The 27,910-nt window shown below is 36.3% G+C and overlaps 2 protein-coding genes and 2 long non-coding RNA genes across 34 annotated transcripts in view; 2 read left to right on the forward strand and 2 right to left on the reverse strand.

The window, feature by feature from the left end:
- LOC138122323 (protein tramtrack, alpha isoform-like) overlaps positions 1-15,989 on the reverse strand; it is a 39,810-nt gene extending 23,821 nt beyond the window's left edge. The window contains exons 1-2 of one of the 4 annotated variants that reach the window (XM_069036538.1): positions 15,809-15,973; positions 2,272-2,414 (exon numbers count right to left, since the gene is read on the reverse strand). In XM_069036538.1, the coding sequence (XP_068892639.1) occupies positions 2,272-2,409 (138 nt within the window). In that variant the 5' untranslated portion in view covers positions 2,410-2,414; positions 15,809-15,973. Of the gene's footprint in view, positions 1-2,271; positions 2,415-6,162; positions 6,257-15,808 lie in introns of those variants that run through there. The other 3 variants (XM_069036536.1, XM_069036537.1, XM_069036539.1) reach the window with 3 other exon arrangements.
- LOC138122360 (uncharacterized) lies at positions 12,360-15,611 on the reverse strand. Its single transcript, XR_011156445.1, has 2 exons — positions 14,517-15,611; positions 12,360-14,443 (listed from the first exon to the last, which is right to left on the reverse strand). It is a non-coding gene; the product is annotated as an uncharacterized lncRNA (long non-coding RNA).
- A 211-nt stretch (positions 15,990-16,200) lies between the features above and the next one.
- Positions 16,201-27,910, forward strand: part of lola (longitudinals lacking) — an 87,546-nt gene continuing 75,836 nt past the window's right edge. For 23 of the 28 annotated variants that reach the window (XM_069036563.1, XM_069036552.1, XM_069036551.1 and 20 more), the window contains exons 1-4: positions 16,201-16,361; positions 16,959-17,136; positions 17,766-18,501; positions 19,058-19,147. In XM_069036563.1, coding sequence (XP_068892664.1) covers positions 16,963-17,136; positions 17,766-18,501; positions 19,058-19,147 — 1,000 coding nt within the window. In that variant the 5' untranslated portion in view covers positions 16,201-16,361; positions 16,959-16,962. Of the gene's footprint in view, positions 16,362-16,958; positions 17,137-17,765; positions 18,502-19,057; positions 19,148-22,542; positions 23,343-24,501; positions 24,824-25,195; positions 25,953-26,155; positions 26,452-27,420; positions 27,729-27,910 lie in introns of those variants that run through there. The other 5 variants (XM_069036561.1, XM_069036565.1, XM_069036553.1 and 2 more) reach the window with 5 other exon arrangements.
- LOC138122350 (uncharacterized) lies at positions 19,154-22,417 on the forward strand. Its single transcript, XR_011156435.1, has 2 exons — positions 19,154-22,135; positions 22,304-22,417. It is a non-coding gene; the product is annotated as an uncharacterized lncRNA (long non-coding RNA).

Here is a 27,910-nt window from a genome sequence, read left to right on the forward strand (position 1 = left end):
AAAGAAGAAAATCAAAAGAAAAATTGTGTATGTATTTATCTAAGGAACAATTTGTAATTTCTGTATTTGTGATTGTTGTATCTTTGTGGCCTCTAGTATCGACCGCAAAAAAATCTTTTTTTTATTTCTATAATAAAATTCAAAGCTGTCATTTTCAAAAAACACTGCAAAAAATTGTCACCTCCTTTCCGTTCTGCAACCACATTCTTTATCAATTTCGTGTTCGCTGGTCCCTAACAAACTTGTGGAGGTAACAAAACTCATAGCTTCAAAATTGGTATTTCCCGGTTGTTCTCGGAGTGCGGGAACAACGATTTCGCGCACGCGGTGTTTTTTACTTTGCAGCAAAAACTAGGGCAAATTGCATTGTAAAGTTGGTATTTAATGACGTAGACAGACGGACGCGTCAATTCCCTTTGAACAAAATGGACGTTTCGTCACATTTGCAATTGTAAAATTAATTCTCATGAACACAATAAATAAGTAATTTTATTATAAAACAAATAAGAACTTTTTCTAGTGAAGAAGAAGAATTTGTTCAATATGTTGTGTGATCGTAGAAGACGCCACCGACGCTTTACATTTTAATAATCTAAATAGTAATCAGCGCGGAAGGTGCTACCAACCCAATAGTAAAAAAGTTACCAAGGTTAAATTGTTTACTTTTTAAATTTCATCTTATTTTTTAGTTATTTGTTACAAAAAATATTCTCCATTTCACTCTCTATCCGCATTTATATGTGCTTTTCGCTACACTTGGATATACAGTGCTTGTAAAACTCCTTAAATTTATGTTGTTTATTTTTAGCAACAATAAAAAATTTAAAATGCTTTCACTATTGGATAGAGGATAAAAATGCATTTTAAAAAATGTAATAAAACAAACATTTGACCCCAGCTGTCATTTTACTTTACACGTGCACTGAACATTTAATAACATGCGATAAAAAAAATAATTAGTCAATCAATCAGATCACGGATCAAAGGTCTCAAATCTTTCCGTAAATTTAATTTTGTCCTCTGAAAATATTAGACACATTTTCTCGTCGGAGCAGCCGACCACTCTTATGACGACGTTTACGTGGGGAAAACTATTCTATTTGTAAGAATTTACGATGAACTCTACCACCTGAGAAAACCTCAGGCAACCAAAGCATCTGACATCTGCAATTATTTTCCCCCTCGATTTCCTTGTGTCATCGTTACAATAACACCATTCTAATGTAAAAATTTACGAGTGGTTCTTCTACTTGAGAAAACCCAGATACGTTTTTATAACCCCGATAAGTTTTCTTTTTTCATCGTCAAGAGCAACAGAGGCAATATGGACCAAAATAAGATATTAAGATCACAAATTATTTTTGAAACCTGTTTTCACCAAAAAATAACCAAGCTTAGAAACACACAGTACACAATTTGTATTAAATATCAAACACGAATTGGTAAATATTAGTTGAATAAAAATATTTCAACTTTGGAAAAGTGTCACTTCTATCTCTTGATTCTATGTATTTTTTTATGTACTCAATTTATCATAAGCTCATTAATAGGACAAACCACAGTTCCTTTAAATATTTGTATCGGGTGATCATTTAAATTTCCGGTCAAAGTTGGCGTTGAAGAGTCGATTGTGAACGCACCACTCGTGTAAAAACGTAAAATTTAAACAGTTGATCCGTAGTGCGTTCACAATTGACTCTTCAACGCCAACTTTGACCGGAAATTTAAATTATCACTCGATATTTATAATACGCCGAACGGGGAGTATGTTCCGTAATGTAAAAAGGAGGAAAAAACAACTCGGACACTGCAGTAGAAAAGTTTTTACTCGAGTCTTCAATGCTTCGGGGAAATATTTTCACATTTCTGATTGACCTGACATCGTTTGTTATTGGTCCAGGCAAGCATAATAAATAACTTGAACAACAAATGCAGCATTGTGCAAACCCGTTTTAATTTACAGCAACACGAGGTCATCTATGCAATTTTTGACCCTCTCGACCTAGTAAACCCAATTTTAGCAATTTGTACAGACGATTTCAATAATAAAATGTTGTGCCTAAAGACTCTTAGTAGCAATTTTGTGTCAGTACAAAACTTATTGTATTATTTTGTGGAATTGTGTTGTGCTTTAATTTTGGTGTGACTCCTCCTTGTTACGCCACTGTTCATCAAACCTAACGGCGTGTATTGAATTTCCACTCCCCTTGCCTCCCCACAAATAACCAAAGTAGTACAGTTGCGCAAAATAAATTTTTGATACGTACTCACCTTGTGAGCTTTGAGAGATAAGTCGTTACATGCTAAAGTGACATCGACGAACGCCTCGTTCTGCAAGAGCTGGTGGAAAACGGAAGTCATGTTACTCTGGTAATTGTTCCATCGCAGGCAGTAATGCTGGCCAGACATAATTTCTGAAACGAAGAAAGCGCAGCTTTAGTCGACGCGATCTTCGACGAAAAAATACCGCGAGCTTAACGTGGAACGAATACATTTTCCTCCTTTCCGAGCTTCGCCCCATCCCGCGTGGCGCCCTATCGTTCTTTATTCCGTCTTATCTCCCATTCGTGCCAGACCGGGTTATTTTTATTTTTCTTTCTATTGATTTTAGTCCTTTTGCTGTCTGTTCTTGGGTTAGGCGTACCGTATTTCACGATCGTCTAAGCTGGTTTTTAACGGTCGACGGGAGTTTTCAACGGTTTTCTTTTATACCTGGATTCTCTCCGGTGCTCGTTCCGTTTTTACCTGCACGGCGAACCGCTCACGACGTTGTCGGGGGGCGGCCGCATCGAACCGCTCCATCTTTTTGCACAGGTGGACGGAAAAAAGACGAAAATACGCCGCACAAAGACAAATTCGAACGGACTCGGGGCCCAACCGATAAACAACCGCGATGACAAGAGTCAACAAAATTTAAAAGTGCTAATTCAATTTGGATTTGGCTAAAATGCCATTAAATTTGCAGGCGGACTGGCGGCGCGACAGTGGCGGCGGCAGAAAAAAAAAAAACGAAGCAATCGCAAGGAAAGAAACTTCTGTTCTGACCTATACAGGGTATCCATAGATGGATACGGTCATTGTTCACTTTAACTACTTCTGGAATTTTCGCGTCTTTTCTGGCTAGACAGCATCAGGGCGTCCTCCTAGATCGTTTCCCACCATTCAAACCTTGTACAAATCAATTTTCCTTATTCCTTACCCTTTACTAAGATATTGGCGCGACCTTGGAACACAACAAGAGAGAAAAGGCATTTACACAAGGTTTGAATGGTGGGAAACGATCTAGGAGGACGCCCTGAGGCTGTCTAGCCAGAAAAAACGCGAAAATTCCAGAAGTAGTTAAAGTGAACAATTACCGGCCAGTCTTATGAAAAGAGAAAAGATAAAAGTTTTCGTTTTCCAAAAGTGGACGATTCTTATCTGGAAGCGCGAAATGCAATAGCAGATAGAAAGTATAAATATGTATTATTCAAAAAAAAAAGAAAATGTTTTCTACCAATATGTTTGTGCTTGTAAATTAGTGATAATTGCATCTGAAATGCAGCTACATTGCACTAAATGGTACATACTCACAAGATTTATGAAATACAAAAATCTTAAAAAACACTTCTTGTACCTAATCCGAGAATTTAATTTTGAAAAAAATATATACAGGGTGATTTTAAAACGACCTCAAATTTTGACAGCTAGTGTTTGTAGCATCAGAAACATGAACAGGGAAACACTTTTGTATTTCTTTTCTTCGTAATTCATAAATAGTCGTGCAGATATATTTTTTTGAGAAAAGAATTAATTTCGACTTTCCTTTTCTTAAAACAACTGAAATTCATATTTTTTACCAATTTTGTAGGTTTTCAATGTGAATGAAAATATTATGATTACTTTTACAAGAAAATATTAATATTGTTGGTTTTATTAAAAATTGTAAACAAAAATAAATTAGTATTAAATAAATGTTTTATTAGCGTTGGTTTTAAAATAATTAAAATGATGGATTGGTGCAAAAAATTAAATTACATATTTTCTAGACAAAAAATTCAAGTTGGTTTATCACATAAATGAAAATAGACAATAAAATCGATAAACGGAAAGAATTTTCAAGAGATTTTTTTTACTGTTTAAGAGAATATAAAAAATGAAGTTTTTCAAATATCCTTTAATGATTTTTCTAAAGTGAAATGATTTCAGGGAGAAGCAACAAAGTAGAAATTAAAATAAATAAGAAGCCCGAGATGATTTTCAGGAAAATAACGAGCGATCAAAAAAAAATGCTACCAAGGACTTCGCAGCATTCTCTCTTTTTTATAAAAATAAATTGTCTTTTTCCGTTTCAGTTACATAACCTCACACTCGTTATCACTTTATTGTACATGAAATCTTTCATTTCAAGTAAAAAATCATCACGTGACACTAAAAAACCTTGCCAATTATTTTGTGCAAAAAAAAAAAATGATGAGCTGCTACTGCTCGTTCGCTGAATAAATGGCATTTAACATCGTTTGACAGTCGAGGAAGCTAGGTGAGACGCTCCCAGAAACAAATGAAAGCACTAATCCGCTGTATCACAAATTTTTCGAACACTCTTTATACGGTATCTGATGATTATTAATTGCATTTGTTTCTTTTTTACGTAGAAGCAAATTCTTACACACTTATAATATTTATTGATTTCTTAAGGGACATATAAATAAATAATATACCGGCTGAGTCAAGTTTTACCGTCCGCACGATTAACCCTATTAAAAAATTAGTAAAAATTACGAAACTTTAGGGTTACATTCCCTTGAAATAAGGCTTCAAATGTGTGCAATCAGTTTTCCCTTATCACTTCATTCAGAGCCGTAAAATTAAAAAAATCGATTGCGAACAAAAAAAAATTGTTTTCTCGTACACGCTCATAATTCACAATTAATTCAAAGAACACATTTATGAAATTCGCATCAAAAGAAAATTATTAGTTTTTGAATTATTTCAATTTTAATATCAACAGCGAAAAATGACCAAGATTTGTCATAAATCAATACCTCATTGTTGGTAAACAGCCAATAAACATCTGTTGACAAATTCTTAAGTTCATAAAGGGTACAATAAACAACCCACGTTAACTTGTTTTGTGGAAGTGATCGCCCAATTTAATAATAAATCATAGCTAAATTTTGCACTTTAATATCAAATTCCATTTACTTCAAAAACCGGTGATGTTTTCATGATTTCAATGACACCAAATGTTTCCTAAATGTTTGAAAGGACTCTCTGCGAAACATTATGTAAATTAATGTAGCGGTTATTGAATTGGTCTTGTAGGGAAAAATCTCAGGAATCTCGAAAAAATAAAATAAAAAATATGGGGGGGCGGTCTTTACAAAGATATATGTGTCTGAAGGTTCAAACTTTTCATCATGTTTTATTCAAATAAAAAATATAAATGGTTGACATTCATTTTTCGTGAGGATGATTATGTAAAATATTAAAATATAAATGAAGACATTTCTTGAAAAAACAGCTTTTGGTTCGGAAGGGAAGTACAACATAGCTAGAATGTTAATAAGGTACTTTTGAACAAATATTGGCAACTTTCAAACTTTCAAAGTGACAGCAATTTTTTTTTAAACATTTTTACTTGGTCAACAGGATGTCCCCTACTAAGCCCCGAACTCGGAATACGATAATTTTAAGACACCCTGTATTTTATTTGTAATTTCTCCAAACGATATCAGTTTATGATTAAAGTGTTGTAAAAAATTTCATGTTTTGTTGTGATTAGAGGGAACTGTTCGAGAATCACTCGGTATATGTCCGCCACTACTTGCAGACAATCTACAAAAAAAAACCTGTGGTTCGTTAATCTAATTAATTAGATAACATTTGAAAGTTCGGAGATGTAAAAGTAATAAAGTGAAAAATGTAGAAAACGTAGAAAAAATCGATAGTAGACAAATCTTGGTTACTGAAGTGTCTTCTTTGAATTACAAAATTGTGAATGAAAGGTTGGTCTTTACAGTGCTGCCACTGTAAAATTTTTTCGCATCAATGTTACAACTTTGCGATAATATCGCCTCATCGTTAGATGTTATTACAATTGTTATAAATTTAGTTGGTGGATGTTTAAGTGTGCATCGGTTATTTCTGACGTGAGGGGGGTCTGCAATCCTCTGGACTTACTTTTGGAGAGTGTGGTCCGGAGCGCGACCGATTATGCACTGTCAGCCACAACAACAACAAAAATCCGTTAACTTCCTCGACGATCAGCTAGATTCTGGCGAGCGTGCACGGCACGAGGAAAATAGGAATACCTACATTATCTGTGTGCACATGCTTGGACGATAACTGATGCCGAAACACAATGGGAGCTAAACGAAACATAAAATCTTTTGAAAATTGAAACAATAAGAAATCAAAGTAATTTATTGCCATTGAAATAATGCGTTAAACAGCGGTGGCACTGTAACAATATCCATTATAAAAGCAAGTAGGCCTCGAAGAGCCGCCACCGGGAGCTGCGGCCGCCAGGTAGTCCGGCTTGGATCCCCAACCGCCAGATGGTTTCGGGACTTCGGGGGGAGAGCACTCGATATTTCATCCCCGACAGAAAAAATCCATCGATCCAGCGAGGGAGAGAAAAGGGGCCGCAGGCAAATTTCGCGAACAATGCCGCCCCAATCGATGGAATTTTTCTTGGCGGCGAGGAAAATTTCGCCGTCCGCGATCACGTGTAAAATGTGCTGGCGCGAAGATTGGTCTTGACCCCCATTCCTCCGATAATGTCCGACGTGCGTAAATAAGTGGCAGTTATCCACTAACTCGGCTAACTCTTCTGCTAATTAATGATCATCAACAGAAACTCGCGCGCGGGGGGCCAGCATAATGCATTGTACAGTTCCTTCTCATAAACAAGGAACAGTCACACCATCTGAATGCCAATTATCTTCCGCACTGGGAACGCCTGAAAAATTGGGTTTGCTCTGGTGAGAGTTGATGGATTACCAAGAACTGACAGACGATGCCCCTTCAACAAAATTCTCTCCACTTTTCCTTGCATCTATCGTCAAAACGTGCAACACCCCCTCGACCACACAACACATCTACTATCTTGACACTCGTCTTCAATATTCTGTGTTTCTTCATTTGCCAAGTAAATTTTTGTTGGCTCGCCAACTCGTTCACGTCACGTTAGCAAATGAATTATTTAGAAATGCAAATTGTATCAAAGATTCTATTTATCTTGTAACGGTAAAAACAGTGATTCGGTTTAATTTATTTCTGTTAGAGCGTGTACTTTTAATTTGTTCATTGTTTCTTTCCACGTTCAATTCCACGGGAGCTTTTACGTGCATGCAGGATTCAGACTGCAAAATCGTTGCAAGATTGTGGATAAAAGTGTACATCTGGATGTACGTATGTTTTACGTTTGTGGAACAAAGTGTTTTGTTATGTCTCACTGCAAACGTCAAGAAATTGTGAAGAATCGAAATATGTAGGAGTAAATTGTTTACATTTTTTTTATTCCACTTACCACGGATTTGATTCGCGTGCTCTTTTTAATTTGATAGTTGAGAGCTCTAGGTCGTTTGCAGCACAATTTCTCTTGTTTTACAAACTCATCTCAGTGAAATAATTCTTATTAATTAATTGAATTTTTTGGAATACCTAGATGATTTAATACAAAGATGTATTTTAAAAAATGCAAATGAGAGTTCATTGCAAGAGTTTTAATGTAAACACAATTTACGTTGTTTTGGCATAATGGGAGGCCATGATTTTTTTTTTTAAGCGTTGGACACACTGTTTGATTTTCGGCAACAAAGTGCCTGACATGCGGACATGAACATAACATTTTGCTGAATTTTCCGCGATGTCTGAGTATTCTTCTATTGCAAACTAGTAAAACTGACAACAATGCACTAGACATTGATGCTATTTGTAACCTCAAACTTCGAAAAACATAACCTAATTCAACAGACATACCAAATTAAATGCAAAATTTCCAAGGTCTTCAATTATGCCAAAACAACGTGAATGCATTTTGTTTATGGTGGAATAATAGAGAGCGGACTACTTATTAAATGATTAGATTTATTAAAGTAACAATAATAATATAAATAATTTAGACTTGAGTTATAATGATATACATGTTATTAATCAAAATTTTTACTACCATCAAAATTTTAAAGAACAAATTGAAGATGAATTTAATAGAACTCTGAACGAATTTGAACATATAGAACCATTTAATAGACCACTATTACCTAAACAACAAAGCTCCAAAAAATTCTTTGCAATGATTGAAATTTTAAATCAATTCATTTTACCTAAATTTGTAAATAACACGACAAGTTTTAGAAAATTACACAGTATCATATATAGTGGAGCTTTAGCAATTATCAGATTAAATGGTTCAAAAGAAATTGACCAGACAAATAATATAAAAGCTAAAGAATTACCAAAATGGGAACGAAGACTAAATAAACGCATTAACAATATCAGACGAGATTTAGGTAGAATAACTCAATATTTAAAAGGTATAAATTCTAATAATCTAAATAACTGTATTAAATCGATTTTAAATAAAAACAGAATACATTGTTTAAAATATAACGAATATAATGAAACACTAATAGAAATTAAAGACACTTTATTACAAAAATTGAATATTTATTCTAAACGATTAAAAAGATATAAAAATAATAAACAACGGAAATTTGAAAATAAACTATTTAGAAATAATGAGAAGTTGTTTTACAAAAATTTAGCAGATAATAAAACTCAAAATAATAATGGTCTACCAAATATAAATGAAATTAAAGAATTCTGGTCAAACATATGGTCAAATGAAGTTCAATTTAATAATCAGGCAGAATGGATTCCTAATTTAGAAAATGAGATACCAGATAGTAATAATCCACATCATATTCAAATTAGCCTTGAAATTTTAGTTAAAAATATTAATAGTTCACATAATTGGAAATCCCCTGGAGGTGACCAAATTCATAACTTTTGGTTAAAACAATTTACTTGTATTCATAAATGCTTACTTGATCACTTTAACGGATTTATTAGGGAACCTAACACATTTCCAGAGTTTTTGGCCCATGGTATAACATATCTGAAACCAAAAGATTCCGATACTAAAAATCCATCAAAATATAGGCCAATCACATGTCTACCTACAATTTATAAAATTATGACATCTTGCATTAAAGTAATAATTTACGACCATTGTCAAAAATTAAATATACTTAATGAAGAACAAAAAGGTTGTGTTAAGGAGTGTTTTGGTTGTAAAGAACAACTCATAATAGATACGGTAATAATGGAACAAGCTAGAAAAAATAATAGAAATATTTGTACCGCATTCATAGACTACAAAAAAGCCTATGATTCAGTACCACATTCATGGTTAATTAAAATTCTTAAAATTTATAAAATTAATTTGGATTTGATTAACTTTTTATCCCATGTTATGACATTTTGGAAAACTACTTTAAATTTATCAATAAACAATACTAAATTAAAATCCGAGCCTATTCAAATTAAACGGGGAATTTATCAAGGAGATTCTTTAAGTCCTTTATGGTTTTGTCTAGCCATCAATCCTTTGACAAATCTATTAAATAGCACTGGATATGGTTTCAATATTAGAGTTAATAATACCACACTATCCAAATTAAATCACCTTCTTTATATGGATGACATAAAACTTTATGCATCTAAAAAGAATCACATTTTATCTTTACTAACAATAACTGAAAATTTCTCAAATGATATTGGCATGAGTTTTGGTATTGATAAGTGTAAAACGCAATCAATATGTCGTGGTCATTACGAAAATTTAGAATATATAACTAAAGAAGGAGAAATCATTAAAAATTTAAATAAAGGAGAATTTTATAAATATTTAGGTATTAATCAATCAAATCATATTCAACATTCAATCACAAAAGAAAATTTAGAAAAACAATTTTATTTAAGAATTAAATCTATTTTAAAATCAAAATTAAACGGTAATAATTTAATTAAAGCAGTTAATACATATGCTGTTCCATTGTTGACCTATTCTTTTGGTGTTATAAAATGGTCCAAAACTAATTTACAGAATATAAATATTCAAACTAGAGTTCTCTTTACAAAATTTTGTAAACATCACCCCAAATCTGCTATTGAAAGATTTAATTTACCACGCGAAAATGGTGGTAGGGGTTTTTCAAATCTAGAAATTCTACAACACAATCAAATTGCTTCACTAAAAAATTATTTTCTCAATAGAGCTCGTGATAACACTTTTTTTAATGCTTTGGTTTCAGCGGATAAAGGTTACACACCTTTAAATTTAAGTGATAATGTAATTTCAGATATTGTTGAGCCAAATATACCTGACACTATAGCAAATATAAAACAAAAGTCTTTACATGGGAGATATTTTAAAGAGCTAGAACAGCCAGAAATTAATATTCAAGCTTCTCATGCATGGCTTAAAAAATCAAATATTCTTCCTGAGACTGAGGGTTTTATATTTGCAATACAAGATCGTGTTATAAATACAAGAAATTATAAAAAACACATATGCGGTTTACAATCGATCATCGATAAATGTAGGATTTGCGGAACTGAAGGGGAAACCATTGAACACATCATTTCTTCTTGCACCGTTTTGGCTCAAAGCGAATATAAAAAACGTCATGATATATTCGCAAAAATTATACACATGAATTTAGCAGTTAAATTCAATTTATTAAAGGATACACAACCACATTACATTTATAAACCAGAAAGTTGTTTAGAAAATGACAATTACAAATTATATTTTGATCGCACAGTTTTAACTGACATTCACATTCAGCATAACAGACCAGACATTATTATTTTAAATAAACAACAAAAGCAAGCATATCTTTTAGATATAGCTGTTCCAAATTCACACAATATAACACAAACATATAATACAAAAATTAATAAATATTTAGAACTATCCGTTGCTATGAGAAATCTTTGGTGTTTAGAAAAAATTTCGATTTTACCATTTATAATTTCAGCAACAGGAATAGTACCGCAATCTCTTTTTAAAAATTTAAAAATTTTGGACTTAGAGAACACATTGGTGGTTGAAATTCAAAAAGGCATATTATTATACTCATGTCACATCGTGAGGAAATTCCTTAACATTGACACAGAACATAAAACACAAAAAAGTCAAAATGTGGAGGCGAGACGCCGGTAATTATGTTGATAAGCACTGCACTATTACTTGATAGTATTATCCGTAATAGTGTATGTACTCCGGCAAAATTGCCGTGCCGCCGGGTGGAGGTGGGATACGAAATATGTAATAAAAAAGAATGAAGACTTAGATGACCAATAAAATAAATATATTCAAGAATTTAAAAAAATATTTCTGACGTTTTTAATGATGGTATGTATTAAAAAAATTTTTTTGTCTTCTGATTATTCTCGATTATTACAATTCAAATCACAAAATCTTGTCCGTTCGTAAAATGTAGTCGTTGTAGCTGAACGATGCGGTGTAGCATCATTCTGTTGAGATTTTCTAGTTTTTACCGAGTACAAAAATAAAGAAAAACAGTACATTTAATTTTTTTATTTTTGTAGTAATAGAAGCTTCAGTTCTTACTGTTAGTACTAGGGTCCAAAAATACCTGAAATAATAAAAAATCTAAAACTAAAATTTCCCCGAATACAGAATCTTTTAAAAATTGAACCAAAAATGAGCGAACTTTCGAAAAACAAAAATATAATACAAGAAAGTCAATACGCCTCTGATACCTCATGGTCAACAGAGAAAGATGTACAGAGTTAAAAAAAAATGTGTGGTCAAGTGGCCTGGTGCGTGCTTTTGTTTTCACTAACGTACGGCGTAGCTTCATCAGCTGTCAAATGTCATTATTTATTTAGTGAATGAGAGTTTTCCAGGTTTTCTTAGTGCTACATGATGGTTTTTACTTATTTAAATTGATGATTTAATTTATTTATAAAATGGTGACCCAAGTGAGGTTATGAATGTATCTGGGGGAAAGCTGAAGTAAACCACCTACGTCTGCAATGGAGAGAAAACCACGGCCTGCTTCACCACACATTTTTTGAATAGCCAATATTTAATTATGTAGTTCTATATTTTAATTTGTACCTAGATGAAACCTTCGAAAATGCGATAGTATTGAAGTGATTTAATTTAAAAAACTGAACACGTAGTAATAAACAAAAAATATGTAAAAAAATATTTTATCCAACACCTGTTTATTATGAAGTTATAATAATGCCGATTTCGAATATATTATGAGGTCTATAAAACACTAGTGGACTAATGAACCCATAATTAAACCGTTTTTATAATTAAACAGTTTAGAGAGAATTGAACAGTTTATTGAATATCAAAAAATGTAATAAGTACATAAAATTAGAACAACTCTTTTTTTGGTATTAAAGAAGTAACCCAACCCGTTTACCCCAGACAAATTATTTTCTTGTTTCCAGTTATTGAACTTACTTAATTCCTTGTAATAAGCATTTCTGGATTTCTTCGGTAGCAAACTTGATGTGACTTTTATGTCTTTTTTTCCTTTTCGATCAATATTTCGAGTGCAGAAGTAGCTTTTCGCAAAATTTTTCTCAAATAATAAATTTGTTGCAAACAAACAAATTTTTGGGTTTTCAAGAACTGTTACAGAAGGAGGTCTTGGATAAAACTATGTATTACACTCGTCGTGACTTATTTGCTTTATAAGACACTTGTATAATAAATAGGTATACTTGTAACAATATCTTTTTTTAATATTCTCGATATGCATATTTATTGTTTACTAGAGTTAGGTACAATAAATACAACAAATACTCTGTACAATTTAGCGGTTGAGAGAGTGCAGCATTCTGTCCAGAAATTTTCTAATTTTTTTAAAAATGAAAAAATATGTTTCTCTTTTTAATTTTTAGTTTGGTAGGAGATTAATGTAAATAATAGTAGATTATGTATATCATTAAGAGTAGAAGTGAGTATTTTTGTGTTAAGCCCAGAGAATGAAGCAACTGGTAACTGGGCGAAGCACAAAAAGATCTTCTACTCTGAATGATATAGACTATTTTATCTTCAAGCGGATGACAAAAAAAAAAAATCGGACATGAACTCAATTATTTTTCTTTGCTGTAGTTGCAGTAAAATGACAATTTTCCAAACTTACAATTTGCAAATTTTAAGGCACCAGTAATTCCTAGTTCTCTTGTTACAATATTATTAGTTGAAGATTCAACAATATTAGTAAAGTCTACTAAAGTTTACTTTTTAACGTTGAACGGTCATCTTGCTATTTTTGATTTTGACATCTGTCATCCATGCACATGGGCGACTCCTGTTACATCACAGTGGCACCGGTTAAATAATGGGTAATAACTTCGATATTTCGCATTTTTAGAGCCTTTTTTTAATATTAAATATTTTATGTAATTATTGAAAAATAAATCGTGAGAAATGCTTCAAATGACCTTACATTTGATTCGCTCGAGTCGCCCGTGAATATTTCAACTCCTAGGATTTGAAGTGTTTCAAGGCCGGTTACAAAAAAAAGCCACTTCAACCGTTTCTTTGGAGATACACAAAGGCGTGATTTTCAACCGCTTGAAGATAAAAATATTAAGTCAATACACGACATGATTTCGACCCATTTTTATTTCTCTTTGCTTTGTAGTCACGAAAAAGAGGAAATCGTGAAAAACTAAAAACTATTTTAATGGAAAATTGATTGAAATTTTTGGGGTTGTCGGTTATGACTCCAAACTGTTGTCAAACAAGACACTCCACTGTCTTAAGAAAATTGTCAAGAACAAAAATTCGGTTGTTCTTTCTTTATTTTTTTATTTTATCTTGTGAAATGTCAAAAATTATATTTACCAAAGTTATTATGGATAATAGTCGATTTATCAGTTCTTATGAAGAAAGTAAAAGTACGTTTTATAGATTTCTATCAGATATAGAATTATCTGTGGAAACCTTAGCTGTGTGGTCTATTTAAAAAAAGAAAGTGGAAATTGTCAAGGTCGTAAGATCTGTTCAGATAAATTATTTGTAGAAAATTACAGCGATTCAAGGTGCCAAAGTTCTCGGAAAATATCTTGACATTTAAGCGGTCACGTCAAATTTTCCACACTTTTGACACACCTCCCAAAAAACATAAAAAAACCCTTGCCACATTTTTAAAAACCTAAACAAACAACTGGTTTAAATATAGGATGTGCACAACCAATACTTCAATTATAGTCCATTAATAGTCCAACCATGGTCAGGAGTTCAACAATGACATCACTCCCGATAGACCAAGATGGAATAATAAGAGTACCGAAGCTTGACTTGTGAAGAACGGGAAAACAATTCTGAAGCTCCTCTCGACTGTGTTTGATCCGCAGACTAAGATAGTTCACCGATTGGGATGCGAACCTCCAACTACGTGCAAAGTTTAGTTCAGTAATTAATGCCAGATAATGCAAATTTGTCCGATAAACGGAGAATCACTTACGCTGCACTTAAAATCAATGAATCCAATTTACGCCGTTCTTGTTACCAACCGAATGCAGTCTGTTTACCTGTCCGGCCTTAACATTCATCACCTTTGTGATGACTTTTGTCGGTTTTGCCCCAACTCCACAATTTCATCGATTTTGCTCGAAACCGGTCCCGTCCATTAAATCCAAATCGATTTGTTCGATCGATCGCTCTAATCGATAACTTAAACGCAACTAATTTTACTAAAACTTTTTGCTAAATGCCTACACACTTTAAGTTACAATTTAACACATGACAAACAAGTTAGGTAAACAGCAGTAATGAACTGCTAAGAAAATAACAAAATTTCCACAGCAGAATTGCAAAAGCAGACTTCAGTTGCATACGCTGCAGTATAAAAAGTTCGATTGATAAGATGGATGCAAATTTGCTTAAGAAATTCGTATCTGCGAATCTACAGTTGGTGTTCCACATCAAATTTGACTACTTTCACGTGCGTTAAAAAAATGGAAAAGTGGTCGAGTGGCTGTTATCGCCGAGCGAAAACAGATTTTGTCAATCTGTCTGTGTTTTACGTTATTTGCGTCTGATTCGGATTAAAAGGACGACGAGGATCTCCAGATTGTGCGACCTTGGCGGCAAAATTTGCGATATCTCGCGAGCCTTCAAAATAAGCAAAGCAAACAAGCCGATTCGAACGAAACGCAGAAAAATCTCTTCGCTGGTTATCTAGATGAAAAAGTGTTTTCTCAAGTTTTTAATTATTATCTCGTGTACAAGGGCACACCGAAACCAAACAATAAACAAGATAAAAAGAAACCATTTAAAAACTAGATAACGTTCTCGCTCTGCCAGATAAAAGCGAGCGCTGTTACGGCCCGATCTGGGTCCTGTTGAAAAAGCGCGGTGGTGTTGGATTCAAAATTTGTACAAGAGTGAACTGGGAAAACCGGTTCGGAAAAGTCGGGAAAGCGAGTTTTTCGTCGACGTAACCGTCCCAGCTTCGCTTATTTATATCGGCGGCGATTACGCATACTCGAGAAAACGCATGCATGCGTAGCCTTGCGTGGGGATAGGTCGCGCCAGAATGCAGTTAATTCAAATTTGAATAGGCAAAGGATTAAGACCTACCGGGAAAAGGAGGATGAGCTGGGGCACCTTGGCGAGGGAGCCCCCGGAGAAAGCTCGGAGTGATTTGTGCGTGTCAAAAAAAATGTAGGGCAGGCCGTTTCCGCTATGTCGCATTTATTGTGATCTCGAAATAGTGATGGAAATCGTCGATTCGGGCAATAACAGGATTCTTACCTGTTTAGCCGTAAATATCCAGCTGACACAAATAAACATGCAAAATAAACACGGCGGATTAATTCGCGATGATAAAGAAACAGAATCAAGACCGCAGTGGAAAACGGACTGTGCGATTAGAAGAGACAGGCTCACTATTTTGTTGTGGATCAAATTCGTTTCTCTCCTCTCATCTCTTCGCTCTCTCTTTCAAGTTTTCACCGTCCTCTCTCTCTTGTAGTCGCTTCGGCGCGCACACCCGGACGGCCCAGCACGCAGCCCGCGCGCTGAGCTTGCCCCTCTCGCGCGTTAGCCGCGAAAGCTTGGGGCGCGATTGGCCGGCGGGTTGGCGTTGCTGCGCGACGGACGACCGCGCACCGGTCTGACGTCAGAAGGGGATCGCCCAGGCCGCGCCGGGTGTGCAGCCGGCGTCGGAAATGGGACTGCTTGGCCGGTCGCTTTCAGTCGGATGAAGCCATTACACGATAAAGCACTGTTTCATGTCGTCTCTGTAAAAAGTCAAACACAAGTGAAAAAACCCAATTGTGATATAGTGATAAGTGTGCCAAAACAGGTATTTACGAGGTGTAGACCGATTTGGGCTAGTTTTTCCCGGGAAATTCGCTTTTTTCGCCGATTTACGCCGATCGAGAATCAGGGCAGGGAAGCTTTGTTCGACGCGACTTAAGCTTTTTGTTGATATTTACGTTTTCCGAAAGCTCGAAAGCTTGTCGGTAGGTGGAAATCGGCGAGGCGGGCGTTTTTCCGACGGTTTGCGCTGACGATCGCGGTCGGGGAATTTATTTTCGGGTTTTAGTAGGCGGGCTTCGCCATTTTTCCAGCTTGGTTCGGAAAAGCGGCCATTGTTGGCCGAAGCCAACGCTTCGCTTTCCCTTCCCCCACCATGATGACGTGTGCTTCCGTTAAGCTTCGTGACGCGCCGGACTTTTCAAAATGAAAGTTCCAATTTCGATCACGACCTAACCTTAAATTTACAAAATTTCGACAAACAACCGAAAATATTTTACAATCTTGGACGCATCTAGATACCGGCCCGTCATTTGTTTTAATTTAACGTCAACGCAAATTGTACCGCGTGTTCAATTATTTTACAACAGTCGACCAATCACATTTTTACAATTTTTCTAATTACACAATCGTTTGTCAACAGAATAATGGAGGATGACCAACAGTTTTGTCTGAGATGGAACAATCATCAGTCTACTCTGGTAGCAGTTTTCGACACGCTGTTGGAAAATGGAACGCTAGTAGATTGCACATTGGCAGCAGAAGGAAAATGTCTAAACGCCCACAAAGTAGTACTCTCAGCATGTAGTCCATTTTTTGAGGTTTGTATTTTTTTTTTTTAAGTTGACCCAAATTTGACTCCCACTTTTTTTTAAACCAAAGCTTGACTGTGGAGATTGTAATAAATCCATAAATTTTTGTGCAGATTTATTGTAAAAAGCACTTGGTTACAAACAACAAAATTTTATTGGCAACAAAAATGCAATAAAAATTAATCATTGTGTTTAATGATCAGCTTGAACATATGTTGGATAATTTCTTTTTAATTTGCTTTTTTGCTTTAAAAGGGAGGACGTTACATAATCTAATAACATTTTAAATGAGTTCTGTTGGAACGAATATTTTTAAAAGTTTGTTTCTATATGAAGAGTTTTTAAGAAGTTTTTGTGCAGTATCTTAACACCTGTTGGATAGATAATAGGATTTTTAAAAATGTTTCGCATTGTGCATCATACGCTTCAGTATATAATAATCAAGGTTAAGGGGTCTTCATATTATAATTTTTTTGTTTATCTTGGTTACATAAGGTGACCCCCCAAGTCATCAAATGAAATTTTTTAATGCACTTGAACGATGATGCGACAATTTATTGGGCTAATTGCGTTTGAAATATTATATGGGTGTGAAATATTTTTGGAATATAAATTGATGTGTTTTGTTTGATTTGCAGGCATTGCTGTCGCGACACTACGACAAGCACCCCATACTAATATTGAAAGATGTAAAGTTCCAAGAGCTGAAGGCGATGATGGACTACATGTACAGGGGTGAAGTGAACATATCGCAGGACCAATTAGGAGCGTTGCTGAAGGCGGCTGAGTCCCTACAGATAAAGGGTTTATCAGACAACAGGAAAGGAGGTGAGACCGACAGAAAGCCTGCACCGGCACCTCCGGCTCCGTCAAAGAGCCCCCAACCGACATCTCTTCCTAAAGTACAAGGCCTAACAATAGAACAGCGAAGCAGAGACGACAGCAGGGAAGGTTCGCAGTCACCAGGACCTCGAAAGAAAAAAAGGATACGGCGTAAAAGCGAAGAGTTAGATAATCACCATGACGCTTCAAATTCATCAGAATCTCATAGTAATCAAACACCCGCCCAAAACATTCCCACGATGTTACCTGCCTCGAAAATAATCGCCGACGTGCCTGAACCTGTAGAAACCAAATCCGAAATCCTGACGAGGCATAAACAGTCCGACGACGTCCCCCAAGTTCCTATAATAAAAGAAAAAATAGAAACACATACAGAACTGATGCTTGAACCAAAGTCTGAGTATGTCGATGAAATGAATGAGGACAGTATTGAGGATTTGACGTTGGACGACGATGATATTAGCAATATGGAATCAATGGATGACGGAGCTGGGCCTAGTCACGGCAATGCGGGTGAAGGATCGAGTCAAGGTAATTTGAAAAAAACAATTCATTCTGATCCACCCGTTTTGAGGAATTCCAGTCTCCGATCCTATATGCCGACCGGTTCATTGTACCATCTGGGATCCGTTTAAGCACGGTTGGGATTCCTCGAGTCGTCAGATGTTGTTTGGTGGAAATGACGGAGTTGGTTGTTTTAGATAAGCGTCGGCGCCACTCCAAACCACCAGACAAAATCTGTCGTCGCGACTTAACTTGGGCAGAATTCGAGATCGAACCCCTAGCCAACTTGCTGGAAGGGAGAATACGCAAGTACTCGAGGCACTCTGTTCAAATGGCCCTCGATGCGATACTTAACCGCGGCGAGACCGTCACTCAGGCATCGATCGATTTCGGCATTAAACGCACGAGCTTGCAGCATTATCTCAAAAAGCTCAACATCAAAATTAAATCGTCATTTCATGTATAGACAAGCGATCGGCTCTTTCACTTTATGTTCGTAATTAAATGCTCAAGTCAAAATGTATTTAAGCGCAGTAAAACTGATTTTTCTTTTATTTTATGTTTTTTTGTCGGGTTATTGCAGGTTTTGGCGGTTGGCATATGGGTAACCAAAGTCAAGATGAAGTATTTTTGGCCGCGCAAGAGGCCGTAGGTGCACATCGTGATTCACAAGGTAAGATTTACGATTCGATTATTACAACTTCTTCGCTGACTTGCATTAACACGAGCGGATTTGTTTTGTTCACCATTTCGATCGACATCTCCAAAAATCCTGTTCCGGCGCGTGTCAGTGCAAAGACGTGGAGAAGTTTAAGTGCTCGCAATTGGCATAGCAAAATTAACACCTTGAGTTTCAGTCTCTGAATTTTTAATTATTTTTTTAGTGGTATTTAGTGATTCGTTGCTTTTTCCTATTCCTTAGCTTTTGTTTATACGTAGATGCCTAGTAGTTTTATTATTTAATTAGTCCTTCTCCCTTTGTTGCGACCGAAATTCAATAGAATCATAATTATTGAACCAGTTTCGGTACCAAAATCAATCACGAAACATTAAAATTTTCAATTTGTCTCTTAATCAATCGAATCAATACCTGAAATCTGACTTAACGCGAATTTCTGAATTTTTTCATCGCTATTGAAGAAAACTGCGGTGGACCCGGAAAAACAGGTTCATTTGATTTTTCTCATCCAAGGTAAGGTGCGGGAGAAGGGCTCAAAATCAAAATGTTGCCAGCGTAATTTTACTGATCACGAAATTGATGCGAGGTTTTGGTAAACATTTTGGTTTTTTAATCGGAGACTGTTAACGTCTCGGTGTCTTTCAATTTGATTTAACATTAAATTCTCCTGCTTGATTTTTGTTTTATTTTTTTTTAAGCTTTCCGAAAATTTTGCCATTCAATTGCGAGTATGATTTGTTGGGTTTTGTGAAAGGTTGACACTTGTGATTAAGCACACCGACCTATAATGATTGATCACTGGACTTTTACGCAATCGATGTGTATCACTGGTGTCAACCGTTGTTATTATATTGTTGGCCTTCTATCTCATGTATCTTTCTCAAACTATCGGTCTAACATTTATACTGTATTTTATCATGTGCATGCTTCCATTTACTTTTTGTACAAAATTTCGCAACGCCCTAAATTTAGCGGCGTTGCTTTTTCGCGATTTAAAAAATAAGATCGTTGATCTTTTGAATTTTACAAATTTTCAACGATTTTGACAGGTTCTTATAATGTTGACATATTTTTTTCGTATGCCAACTTTATAAGAATTTGTGTTAAGTGATGCTTGTGATTTTTTTTAGGAGCAAACTTTATTTTAAGTTTGTTTTCTGTTACGGGTGGTGATGAGTGCACATTCGCATAGTCGAATGGAATTCCATCCGACAATTTTTATTTCGTGTGCGGAACTCGAAATATTTTTTAAACATTTGTTTAGAAAATGTGTTGGCATCGAAAGTTTTTCATTTTTTAAAATTATGGTAACAGGTTGTTTTGTCGGCAAATGTTTTTCTTTTTTTTTGTGTTTAGGGTTCAAGTGATCGGTATGTAGTTGCACGCATTTGTGTGTAACGAGGTAATTTTTCTTTTTTGCGTTGTGCGGTGTTCATTTGTTGAAGTTGTACATATTTCTGTACAACAAAAAACTTCACGTATTTCCTGTTTTAATTAATTTTTCACCTTTCAGCTGATTTCAAATTTAATGCAACCCTTTTCTACGCAATTTTACGATGATATTCTACAGTTTATTGACATGAATAATGATTTACTATTCGTGCCAATAATTGTTTGAATCACGAGTTGTATCATTTGCGTCTTTTGTTCATGGAACTTCTGTGGTAAGTATATTTTCAAGTGGAGTGACTGCGGAATATCTGAAAAAGAAGTTTCTTTTTTCAGTTTTTTGATTCAATCGGAGTGAAAAATTCAACGAGTTGAAAAGCGAAGTCGCGTTTATTCTTGTAAATTCCAAGATTTTTACTTGGAAATTACGTCAGTGTTTTCTTTGCGCCATTTTTTTGTGGTTTTCACCACAATTTTTGTTTTCTTTTTTTTTTCAGGTAAAAGTTCCAGTGTTTTTTTTTTAATTCCGATTGATAGATTTTTAATTTGGTGTGTTTTTGTAGTTGCAATTTTGCAACGAGGTATAATTAATTTCTCATTTTCAGTTAATTGACAAGTAAAATTTATTTTAATTTTACTTCTTTCGCCAAGACATCAACGGACATCATCATGTCAGAATTTTGGTGGGTATTTTTTAATTTTAATTTTTTCTTTTCGAGTCAGTAATGTGTGTAATGATCGTATGGAATAGAGGGCCAACGCTTGTTGTGTGCTTTTTATTTTCAAGTATCTGAGTACATTTTTTTGGTAGTGTTGTGACGGACGGGGCACGATTGTTGCGACATTTCGATTTAGAAGTTGCGTAACAAGGTGTTGGTTTGGATGCTTGAAAATATTAATGCCATGTGGTGTTGTCTCTTTATTCAGCATGAGTGTACGAATGGATGATTTGTTACAGCCCTAATAGCTCCTTACACGTGCCAGCGTTGTGGTCGCTCGTACTCTGTTCAGTACACTCTCGAACGTCATCTAAGATACGAGTGTGGTGTAGCTAAGCAGTTCTCTTGTGGAGTTTGCTTGAGAAGATTTTCACGCAGGGATATTCTACGAAGCCACGAAAAAAAGTTTAAGCATGGCGTGGCCTAATATAAGAAAAAAAGCAATTGTCTAGTCAGTAGTAGTTCAAAAACAAAATAAAAAAATATCTCGAAAATAGTTCTATAAGCTGTGAGTGCGAAAGAGTTTCTGAGGTGTAATGTCTGCAGCATTTCGCTTCTCCAATTCTTTCGGATTTACGTACGGGGTGGTGGGGCTTTACATTAAAAGAAAAAGCTTGAGTATTAATGTTGCTGTCAATGTTATCTCCAACATGGATCGCAGGAAGCTCTTCAAACAGTTTTGGAGTTGTATGTCCATCATGTGGCCGAAGATACAAGTATCGATCCGGATTGTTGAGGCATCTACCGGACTGCTGTTAAAACCCCCCTGTCCTCTCCGTTCCTTGCTCATAAATAATGCAGTATACTGTCTTCACTTGACCTTATTCCAATAAATGCTAGCTAGCAGCACCATGGGACTGGAGCACTTTCTAAAGTAAGTTATTTTAATATTATTAATTTTTTTTTTAAATTGGAACAAAGTTAATGCATGAACCATTTCTAAATTCAATAATTTTTTTACTCGACACTTAAAATTTTGAGTCGATTTTTTTTTGTGACCAGGTTGTGCAGGGAACTTATGAGAGTGTTTCTGTTGTTTCAGTTTTAATCGCGGATAGTTCCTGAGGTTTCCCGGATCCATCCAGTGCACACCGTTAATTTGCAATACTTTTTCAAATCCTTGTAAATAAAGTTTCTAATAAACGATTTGAAGAGAGTTGTCGACGTTTATTTCCGTATATGTAGAACCATTACCGTTAAAATTTGATTTGGGCCAACGTATCGAAATTAGGCGTCGTCAGTGTGAATAGAAATCGCTAGTACAGCAGTGTTTATTTCCAGGAAGGAGGTCTTGGTATCTGCAACATATAGATCCAGATTCTGCAGGTGGGTTCCCATGTGAGAACTGCGGTAAAGTCTACAAGCATCGAGGCAACATGCGCAGACACATGGTTTATGAGTGTGGAAAACAAGCACGGTTCCAGTGCTCGTTTTGTAGTCGAAAGTTTCACCAACAGTCAAATCTTAAGAGACATTTCGAAAACAAACACTGCATGCCAAAGTTTAGCAAAAGTATTACCATATACAGAACTAGGGTTATCAAGTAAAGAGTTTCATAAGATACGTGTGCCAATTTAGGATTAAGTAATTGACAAAAGCTGCTACCGTTAAGTTCACAGTCAAAAGATTTTCTCTTGTCCAAGATTTTGTTGAATCGAAATTGTTTCAACTTCAAACGCGTGCGTTTGGTTTTTATTGTGATCAGGATCCGAAGTTAGAGGTTAAAAAATGTTTCAGCAGACGTAACATTTAAAAAAGAGATCTCAATTTGTTTAAAAAAGTTCCTCTATAAGCGAGACTTGTGTAAATCAATATTTTATTTATTGAAAAATTATTCGTTACTGCCATGAATATTGGATGATCTCCGATCTAGTCAAAAGTAACTATTTGTGCTATATTTCAAAATATTTATAACTGATCTATTAATATAACATAAATTTAGAGAAAAACCGTTGTCGTGCCATTTTTTTTTCTTGTAAGAGATAGAGTTAACTGTTGGCAAAGACTGTAAATATCGTCATTTAAGTTTCAACTCTCGATAGCGTAAGTAAATGTATTACTGAAAAATAAACCATTAATCATCCAAATTTATTTTATTTACGAAGGGGAAGCTGCGATCATGATCGAATGGAATTTAGTAATTTGTCGAATAAATTGGGACTATTTACTGATTACACAAAGTTAATAAGATTATGCGAATGAATTGACATGAACTGACTGAAGTATGGTCAAAAATCTGTACAAAATTAGTAATCTGTAGTAATACTGAGGCTTTTGGATTTTTATTGTTTGAGAATGAGAATTTTGGGAATCTGGAACTGTTGTGCAGATTTATGACTGAAAGTGCCTCCGAACTGTTGACACTCGAAACGCAAATGTTTTGCAGTGTGCTAGCGAAAAAATTTCAACTGGAAGAGTTTAATACAAGACAGTTGGTAATTTCTCTTTTAAGATGTTCTTTAGAGTGAAAAGAAAGCAAAAAAAAAATTGGTAAATTGTGGTGGTGGTTAGCTGTTAAACTGACTGAGCTTTGTGTATTGTTAATTAATTGAAATTTCTGATTGGGAAGTCTTCTGTAGATTCTTAGCACGAAATTCTGACGTAATTAGAGAAATGTGCAAAGTTTCACGTTAAAAGCGAAAAACTCGGTAATTATCGTAATTGTTTTGATAAGAACGAAGTAGATTCTAAGAGAGAAAAGAGTTGCTGCAGAGATGTCAAGGTGAGAAACTTGGAGAAATAAGCATTAAAAAAAGAATAAAACAAATGAAAATACATTGGTGAAAATTAAAAATTAATTGGAATTAAATTGCAGGATTTTGAGGTTTCTTAAAAAATCCAAGAGATTTACAGAGAGCGAGAGTCATTAAGGTGTTACCATGACGGATGTGATCCTCGGCATGTGATAAGCGTCGATTTTCTTGGAATTGAGGAGCAAAAACGGAGGCCAAGGTTGTTTTGTTGGTTACGTCTACAGTGTGATTTGTAAAAACGTTGCTTGTGTCGTTCGAAGTCTGTCCGATTTTGAACAACAAAATTTCTTTGGTGGTTCTTTTAGATCGTTCAGATTTAGTCTTTGAAAATAGTTCTGGTCAATAAGGCCTGGATTCGATCGGCATCGTCAAATCAGGTACACTCTTGAAATTATCACTCGAGTCTTGGATTTAAAAAAAGAATGTGGGACGAATGCCCGGAAAGCCTTAGCGTGGTAAAATAATCTAACACCGATTTCTTTTATAGAAGAGAAAAGCGCCGAGCAGTATATAAGATATTTGCTGAGCATCAAAAAAGACTCTTCGGCTTGCTCCAGCGAAAGGCCCTACCAGTGCGGCAGATGTTCGAGGCGTTACAAACACAAACATATCCTTCGCCGCCACGTTCAGTTCGAGTGTTGCGTCGAGCCCAAATTTATCTGTTCGATATGTGGCCACAAGTCGAAACGAAAGTACGACCTGACGAGACACTTGAAAGTAAAACACACAGATGCGACATAAGTTTAGTTCTGAATACAGTGTACATTACATATTTTTCCGAAAACGCAAAATAAAATGCATTCAACACATCTCTCCCTCTCTCTCTCTCAGTTCATTCGATGTCATCCGTCGAAGTCCAATCTACGCTGAACCAACAGTTCTGTTATTGTTTCAGTGACGTCACCGAGCTCGCACATCTGCCCAGGCTGCGGGAAGATCTATAAACACAATTCAAGCCTTAAAAGCCACCAGAAATTTGAGTGTGGAAAGTCGAGAATGTTCGTTTGTCACTTGTGTAACGCGTCGTTTTGGCGCAAGCAGTCTTTGCAAAAGCACATCATGTACAATAGATGTTCCAAACTGAAAATATACTAATGAACCCGTAAACTCTCGCTCAATTCATCCACTAAACAGTCTCAACGATCACGCCGCTCTTTTTTAATTGACCTTTTCTATTTCAGTCGATTGGCTGTCATTAATCCATCAAAGGTTTACGTGCGAGAGGTGCGGTCGATCGTATAAACACAGAAGTAACCTCTCCAACCACAAACGGGAAGAGTGTGGCAAGCCGCCGTCATATTTTTGCCCCATTTGTAACAAGGGCTTCAAGAAGAAGCAGCACATGCAGAGGCACCTCACCGTGCACAGCGGCACCACCAGCTTCCCCCCGCCGTCTGCCCTTTCCGACCAAAAAGTCTTCGCCGTGCCGCCGCTCCTCATGGGCCCCGACGCCGCTCGCAACCCCCGACTCAAAGAACCCTTCGAGGGCACCTTCAATTTTTTTCACACCTCCTAGTACACTCGAGTTGCAGTTAATCTGTGTTTTGGGCTTGATTCGGGCGTGTCGCGTGATCTTGACGATTTTTCCTAAAGCACTTCTGAAAGCTCTGAAAGCTTGCCGGTACGGCGCTGCTGCGCTACCACACACTTTGGCGGCAATTCGAAATCTAAACTAGTCTTAAGGTAAAATGTATTGTTGTGCAAATTTAAGTGCAATTGGTCCGTCACCGAGAGATAGTGACGTAACTAGACCGAGTTGAAAAGACAAGAAAGAAATTTTGTCGTTCTGTGTAAAAGCTGGACTTGCAGGCTCTGGAACCTGGAAAGTGTCGCGTCCACGTGACTTCCAAGCTCCACTGCCGCGCTGGAAACAGCGTCGATTTGTATTTGTGAAAGAAGTTTTCTAAATATGATGCAATATAGAGATGTTAGTACCAACAGGCCATTCATTTCAACCACTCCACCGTAGTTGATGTGTTCGCTTTGTTTGATTTTGATTTCTTAGCTTGTTTTTCTGTTTTTAGGTTGGCCTTTTTGTTTATTTGGAGCTTTGTAGATCGACCTCTGACCGAGTTACTAGTTCAGTGTTGTTGTCTCTCTTGGTACCGTCGATAGATTAACGTGTCTATTTTATGTTCCAGGAATCGTATTTTACGCGTCCACTTTCGACGACTACAGAAATTTGAAAGTGTACAACAACGGTGTTAGATATGGTTGCGCAAGATGCAGGAAAACGTACTTGCAAAAGAAAACGCTTGGACGCCACTTGCGCTTTGACTGCGGACAAAGCCCGTCGTTCACGTGCCAGTTATGTTCAAAAAAATTTAAGCACGGATACATCCTGCTAAAGCACATGCGGCTCACCCACGAGATTTTCATCCAAAAGCTGCGCAAGCGGCAAAAGCCGATCAATGTCAAGTAGAATTGTTCTAGTCTGGTGATAGAGTCATTCCGGTGGTAGTACGAAAGTGCCATGTGCCTCGATTTGCCATATTTGAGTACCTCTTGCAGACCACTCGGGCTGTGTTTTATCCGGTACTCCTACTCGAGGAGAGGCGATAGTTCTTAAGCAAAGCTGCGCCCCACACGGCGCATTTTAGTACAAGTTTTGTCTCTGTTGTATTTTAAGATTTAGACCAAAGAGTATTCTAGTCCGAAAGTTTTATGTACAGAAGAAGATTCGGAGTAGCGCTTCGCGGTACTATTTATTTTTTATTTATAAACTAGTCTTGTAGGAGTTTAGGGAGCTTGCTTGAAAGCTATCAAGAGAAGGGTAGGATATCCGATAAACGTCTGATTCTAGTCAACTGTCTTAGTCATATTGAGTGCCATTTAGTTTTAGTATTTATTTAGGTTTACCAGTGATATTGCGAGTGTCAGTTACCAAAGAAGGACCGACCGGACCAGGTACAACGCCGGCCGAAATTCAGTATTTTCCTTTTTTTACAAATTTTTGGAAGGCATCGGCTGTACTTAGTCACCCAGTATTTGGTTGTTTCAAGTGAAAACCGATTTGTTTCCGTAGATCTAGTCTAAAACATGTAACGTTGTAATTGTGAAATGTAATAAATTCGTATAACTGCAGCAAACAACTCCATTTCTTGGTCCCAGTGTAGTTGTCCAACCAGTGGAGTAGAGTAACTCTGGTTAATTGTTTTAGACGTGCACTATTGCCAGTGTGGGCGCTTTTACCGCCAGATCTACACCCTAAAGCGCCACCAGAGGTACGAGTGTGGGAAATTCCCGGAGTTTCAGTGTCCGTACTGTCAGTCCCGCTTTAAGCACAATTTCGACCTGCTCAGACATGTGAAAACCAAGCACAAATAAACCCCAGTTGTCCCACTTTGTGTCGTTATTAGCCACCAAGCCGCTGTCGTTCCCGATATTGACTAGACCATGCTTGCAGGTACTGCGAATTTGCTAGGTCCTATATACAACTTTTCAAGATATCTCACTTCAGATCCGGAGGATTTGAAGAAGCTCGACCTGTCCATCGACAGTAAACTGATCTTTCCCTGTCCTAACTGTCCCAAAGTGTATCGGGGGAAGTACACCCTGTCGAGGCACATGCGGTTGGAATGCGGCAAGGTTCCCACGAACAAGTGCCAGATTTGCGGCCAGCTCTTCACCCACAAACACAGACTCCTAAGCCACATAAGGTCGATCCACGCGAGCTTCCTGGCGGCGGCGTACTCTTAGCTGTAAGAAACTTGTACAGTCCTGTGTAATAAATTGTTCCAAAACAAGCGGATTTATTGCGACACCCTCTAGCGCTAACACCCCTACCGGTACCGCTCTCCACTCAAGTCAAATGTTTTAGGTAAAGAGCGCAAGTGGAGTCGCAATCTGAAATATCCTCCTGTCCACTATTCCAAGTTTAAGTGTCCCAGATGCTG

The sequence above is a fragment of the Tenebrio molitor genome, chromosome 1 (assembly GCF_963966145.1).
Source record: "Tenebrio molitor chromosome 1, icTenMoli1.1, whole genome shotgun sequence".
Lineage (NCBI taxonomy): Eukaryota > Metazoa > Arthropoda > Insecta > Coleoptera > Tenebrionidae > Tenebrio > Tenebrio molitor.